Raw genomic sequence first — 5,704 nt, 5'->3', positions numbered from 1 at the left:
ATTAAATCTTAAAAAATATTATATAAAATAAATTAATCTTCCTTTAAAAAATAAAGAAAAGACCAATCTATTCAATAGAAGAAATTCTCAAGGATTTTTGTAAAATAAAAATTTGTTAGAATACAAAATATTCGATCTAAAGTTTTTTATTGACCAATTTTAATTTACAACTATACAAAACTTTATCATTAAATCAACACTCATATGTAATATACATTAAAATATAAAATACACATTAAAAATAATTAAAATAAGAGTAAAGTATCGTTTTTGTTTCCAACATTTGGGTAAGTCCTATTTGTGTCTCTAACGTTTAAATCGTCCTATTTGTATCCTTAACATTTATAAAAGTGATTCAATGTTATTATACTATCAATTATACTAACAAATCAGATTATATTTTTCAATTATTCTCACTTGGATGTATTCATTCTCAGTTATGTCTCACTTGGATGTGTTCGATTTTAATATTATATCCACTATTTGTGTTTAGATTCAATTATGTCCCTAAAAAAGTGAATTATGTTAATGTTGTAGGAATTAGTTTCAACATTTGATGAGCTATTTTTTGGAGTAGATCATCGATTCTATCTAACTTCAAGAAGAGATTTTTAAAACTCAAACTAAAGCACTCATGATGTGTAATTGACGTCAGGATAATATTGAATCACTTTTACAAACGTTAGGGATACAAATAGGATTTACCAAAACGTTGGGGACAAAAACGATACCTTACTCTTAAAATAATATATATTTTTATATAAAAATATATTATAATTAATTTAATAACTAATTTTTTATGTATATATATATTATTTTTGAAAAAATTAATATATTTATGAGCTTAATCTATCCAGGCATATACGGTAATGTCTGAAGTATTGCACATATCACTGAAGGTCTTAAAGACCGACTCACATTGACACATAAATAAGCAAATAGCAATGAATGAAGAAAGGCCCTCACTATGCACTTTGTATTATATTTATTTATTATATTTATATTTATATTTAGTCTTGCTTTCAATTTAATTTTCCGCTTCCTGCATACAGCATACTCACTTGCCATTTCTCCATACAATTAATACTTTTCTTGCTCACAATTTACACTCTTCTTCTACCCCCCCTATACAACATCACTTCAATGAAATTCAATTCAATTCAATTCAATTTCATCACACAACATACACTCTCTCTCTCTCTCTCTCTTTCTTTCTCTCTCACAATTAAATTAAGCTTTATTAAATCACCCCCCCTCTCTTCATTATATAAACATGGCCTTCCTTCAAGGTCCAAACCCTCCAATACAAACATAAAACATCACTTTCTTTCTTATATCTTCCACTTCTCCCTCAAATTCTTAAGGTACATACACATACACATACAGATATTTTATTTCCCTTTTCAATTTTCACTTTTTTGTTTCATGTATTTCTTTTGTCACATAATTTGATTTGAAGTATATGAATTTACACTTAAGTCCTTTGCTCTCTTGTTAAAAACAGGTGAAAGAGGAAAAGCAATAAGTAACAAAACCATGAGTCAGAGGAATGGAAGGTTTCCAAAGCTTGACTTGAAGCTGAACCTATCACCACCAAGGGTTGACCGGAGGAGGGTGGTGGAGGAGGAGGAGGAGTTATCGCCGGCTCGATCGGCAACGGTGTCGCCGCCGAGCTCGTGCGTGTCAACTGAGCTGAATAACCAAGATGACAACGACAGTGTGAAGTGGTCGGACAGCCCTGAAGCTACGTTCATGGTGGTTGTTGGTTGCCAACGTTGTCTCATGTATGTGATGCTCTCTGTTGATGATCCTAAGTGTCCCAAATGCAAGAGCACCGTTTTGCTTGATGTTCTTCAAGACAACAACATTGACAACAACAACACAAGGAGGAACAAGAACTAGACTAGTATTTTATTTTTCTACCTTCTTTTGAGTACTTCTTTTGCGGCAGAAAAATCTTTCTGTGACTCTTTTATTTTCCTTTTACTTGTTACCTTTCACTCTGTCACTATTTCTAGTGACAGAGTGATAAGTACTCAAAATATAACAAGTCTAAGAAAGATGAATCGTCTTATTACTTATTTTTTCTGCTGCTAGAAATACTTGTTATTAGGATTTTAGTTCTAGTAACCTCTCCTTTACAACTCTATCATCTTTTTTTTTAAACCTATCTTCTTATGTTATTGCTCTTTTCTCTTGTAGGATGAGTATAGTGCTACTTGCGCTCCATTTTCTTTTAACGGTTTTTCCCTCTTCTTAGAAGTGAGGGCATCACAATTCTTTTTTTTTTCCCCTAAGAGTGGAGCGTAAATAGCACTATTCTAGTTATATAATTAATATGTAATATTGGAAGAAAAAAAAATTGAGTATCTTTCTGAGACTGGATTCAGAATTTCTGCACTGGTAGTTTTACACTTTTACTTATGTTTAGGTGAATTCGATCCTAGTTTTTTTATGATAGATATATAACTGTTTTATTCAATCAAGAGCACATGCTGTTTTTGTTATAGCCACCATTTTTATATACTAATTGAAAGGAAAGGGTTAAAATTTGAGACAAGATAAAAGTAGCAGAATCCTAAGTTTACCGTGGCACACAAACAAGTAGATAGATCCTGTGTACTTTGTTATTGAGAGTCAAAAATAGATTGCAAGGCCCACTAAGGTTGTTGTAAAAATCATGAATCATGTGGCTGCCACACCGACCTAACCCATTTTTATGTCTCAGTCCACAATAGTGAGAAACAATCATGATTATTAACACCGAAATAGTGCAGTGATAGAGCTCTTGAATTAAAATACTAACAATGGTAAAAACTCATTGTTGAGTAGAATTTCTGGTAATAGACATGTCTTTAGTGCATACCTAACTATTAAGTAATGAAGCATTTTTGTTGAACTCAAACATATGGTTTGCAACTAATGGGAAGAGATAATGTTTTTGTTGACTTTGTCGATGAGATTAAATGCTAACAATTTATTAAGGGCACGCCCATGGAAAAATCAATTTTATAGTTTCAATCACTATCCTTATGACCTGTAACAACCATGATCCACGAGCATAATGAGAACAATGGCATGAATTAGAAAAACTTAATTGTGGGTTTGGAAGAGAAGAATCTGATCAATTAAATTGAATTAAGGGATGGTGGAGGGTGGGTTGGGTAGTTCCAAGCATTGAAAAAAAAGAAGGCGATCTATTAAGACCATTTATAATCACATAAATGCAATAGTAATTGGGGCGGTTGAGAATAATGAGGGAGATATTTAGTTCAGATTATTAATGCCCACCTTTTCCCATCCATTTTTTTTTCTCTTGCTTATTTTCCCCAATACACACCTCCAATCTCCATGATCCTTTGCACTTTCATTTAAGCATTTCTCAACTGCAATGCATTGGTTACAATAACTTCAATCCAAAAAAACACAAAGCAATACCCCAAAACTAGCATCCATTTTTGTTAACCTACCATTCATTTCTCCTTTCCTTTTTTATTTTGGATTCATGTGTTTGATTTGATTTTGATGAAAACCCCACACCAAGGGTCTCAATGTTGTTACTTAGTGTCAGCAATAAACAAGGGGAATTTGACAAAGGTAAAGTTCAGAGGTGAAAACATTAGAGGTGAGGGAGATAAAAGAGGGCAACATCAACAACATGAGGGACCAAGGCTCAGAAGTCAGAACCGAAACTACAGATCAGGAGATTAATACTAAGTTGTGGATGGGGTCAAATGAATGAATATGAATGCATTGAATCAGTCATCGTTATAATAATAATAAAAGTATAAGAAAGGCATCATGATATGATATAAAAGAATACATTTTGGGGAAGCAAATAAATGTTCAGTTTGCCCAAAAACATCAGAATGAAAATATTGTATTACTCTCATAAGTCACAACAGCAAAAGGATAGTTGGGGATTGATTTAATCATAGCAGTTGCATTCAAAAATTAATTTATCCACCATTACTTCTTGAGGATAACCCCATGTCAATTCTTTTTCTCTTTTAACTATCATAAAAATAATATATGAAGTTTACTGGTTCAACTAACAACACTGTGATGCCTGAAAGGGACTGCTTTCTCTATTAAGATAGATGTGGTTTCACTAAAAAGAATGAGAATGTTATTTATTTTTTTTTCAAGCCAAATGACAAACCAATAACTTAAGTCTGTTTCTTTTTTAAAAAAATAAAGTGCCATGCTATTTGAACTGAACAAATGTTTATCATATTTTTTAGCAATGTAAAATACTAACAATGGTAAAAACTCATTGTTGAGTAGAATTTCTGGTAATAGACATGTCTTTAGTGCATACCTAACTATTAAGTAATGAAGCATTTTTGTTGAACTCAAACATATGGTTTGCAACTAATGGGAAGAGATAATGTTTTTGTTGACTTTGTCGATGAGATTAAATGCTAACAATTTATTAAGGGCACGCCCATGGAAAAATCAATTTTATAGTTTCAATCACTATCCTTATGACCTGTAACAACCATGATCCACGAGCATAATGAGAACAATGGCATGAATTAGAAAAACTTAATTGTGGGTTTGGAAGAGAAGAATCTGATCAATTAAATTGAATTAAGGGATGGTGGAGGGTGGGTTGGGTAGTTCCAAGCATTGAAAAAAAAGAAGGCGATCTATTAAGACCATTTATAATCACATAAATGCAATAGTAATTGGGGCGGTTGAGAATAATGAGGGAGATATTTAGTTCAGATTATTAATGCCCACCTTTTCCCATCCATTTTTTTTTCTCTTGCTTATTTTCCCCAATACACACCTCCAATCTCCATGATCCTTTGCACTTTCATTTAAGCATTTCTCAACTGCAATGCATTGGTTACAATAACTTCAATCCAAAAAAACACAAAGCAATACCCCAAAACTAGCATCCATTTTTGTTAACCTACCATTCATTTCTCCTTTCCTTTTTTATTTTGGATTCATGTGTTTGATTTGATTTTGATGAAAACCCCACACCAAGGGTCTCAATGTTGTTACTTAGTGTCAGCAATAAACAAGGGGAATTTGACAAAGGTAAAGTTCAGAGGTGAAAACATTAGAGGTGAGGGAGATAAAAGAGGGCAACATCAACAACATGAGGGACCAAGGCTCAGAAGTCAGAACCGAAACTACAGATCAGGAGATTAATACTAAGTTGTGGATGGGGTCAAATGAATGAATATGAATGCATTGAATCAGTCATCGTTATAATAATAATAAAAGTATAAGAAAGGCATCATGATATGATATAAAAGAATACATTTTGGGGAAGCAAATAAATGTTCAGTTTGCCCAAAAACATCAGAATGAAAATATTGTATTACTCTCATAAGTCACAACAGCAAAAGGATAGTTGGGGATTGATTTAATCATAGCAGTTGCATTCAAAAATTAATTTATCCACCATTACTTCTTGAGGATAACCCCATGTCAATTCTTTTTCTCTTTTAACTATCATAAAAATAATATATGAAGTTTACTGGTTCAACTAACAACACTGTGATGCCTGAAAGGGACTGCTTTCTCTATTAAGATAGATGTGGTTTCACTAAAAAGAATGAGAATGTTATTTATTTTTTTTTCAAGCCAAATGACAAACCAATAACTTAAGTCTGTTTCTTTTTTAAAAAAATAAAGTGCCATGCTATTTGAACTGAACAAATGTTTATCATATTTTTTAGCAATG

General features: G+C 32.2%; 1 protein-coding gene across 1 annotated transcript; it reads left to right on the top strand.

The window, feature by feature from the left end:
• LOC107628606 lies at positions 1,017 to 2,400 on the top strand. Its single transcript, XM_016331234.2, has one exon. It carries the CDS (start codon positions 1,537 to 1,539, stop codon positions 1,900 to 1,902), a length of 366 nt encoding a protein of 121 aa, XP_016186720.1. The 5' UTR covers positions 1,017 to 1,536; the 3' UTR covers positions 1,903 to 2,400.

The sequence above is a fragment of the Arachis ipaensis genome, chromosome B02 (genome assembly GCF_000816755.2).
Source record: "Arachis ipaensis cultivar K30076 chromosome B02, Araip1.1, whole genome shotgun sequence".
Taxonomy (NCBI): Eukaryota; Viridiplantae; Streptophyta; class Magnoliopsida; order Fabales; family Fabaceae; genus Arachis; species Arachis ipaensis.
Note: the sequence above shows the minus strand (reverse complement) of the source record. Positions and strands in the feature narration are given on the sequence as shown.

Coding starts and splice junctions, on each gene's coding strand:
- LOC107628606 (XM_016331234.2), top strand. CDS start 1,537: ATGAGTCAGAGGAATGGAAGGTTTCCAAAGCTTGACTTGAAGCTGAAC.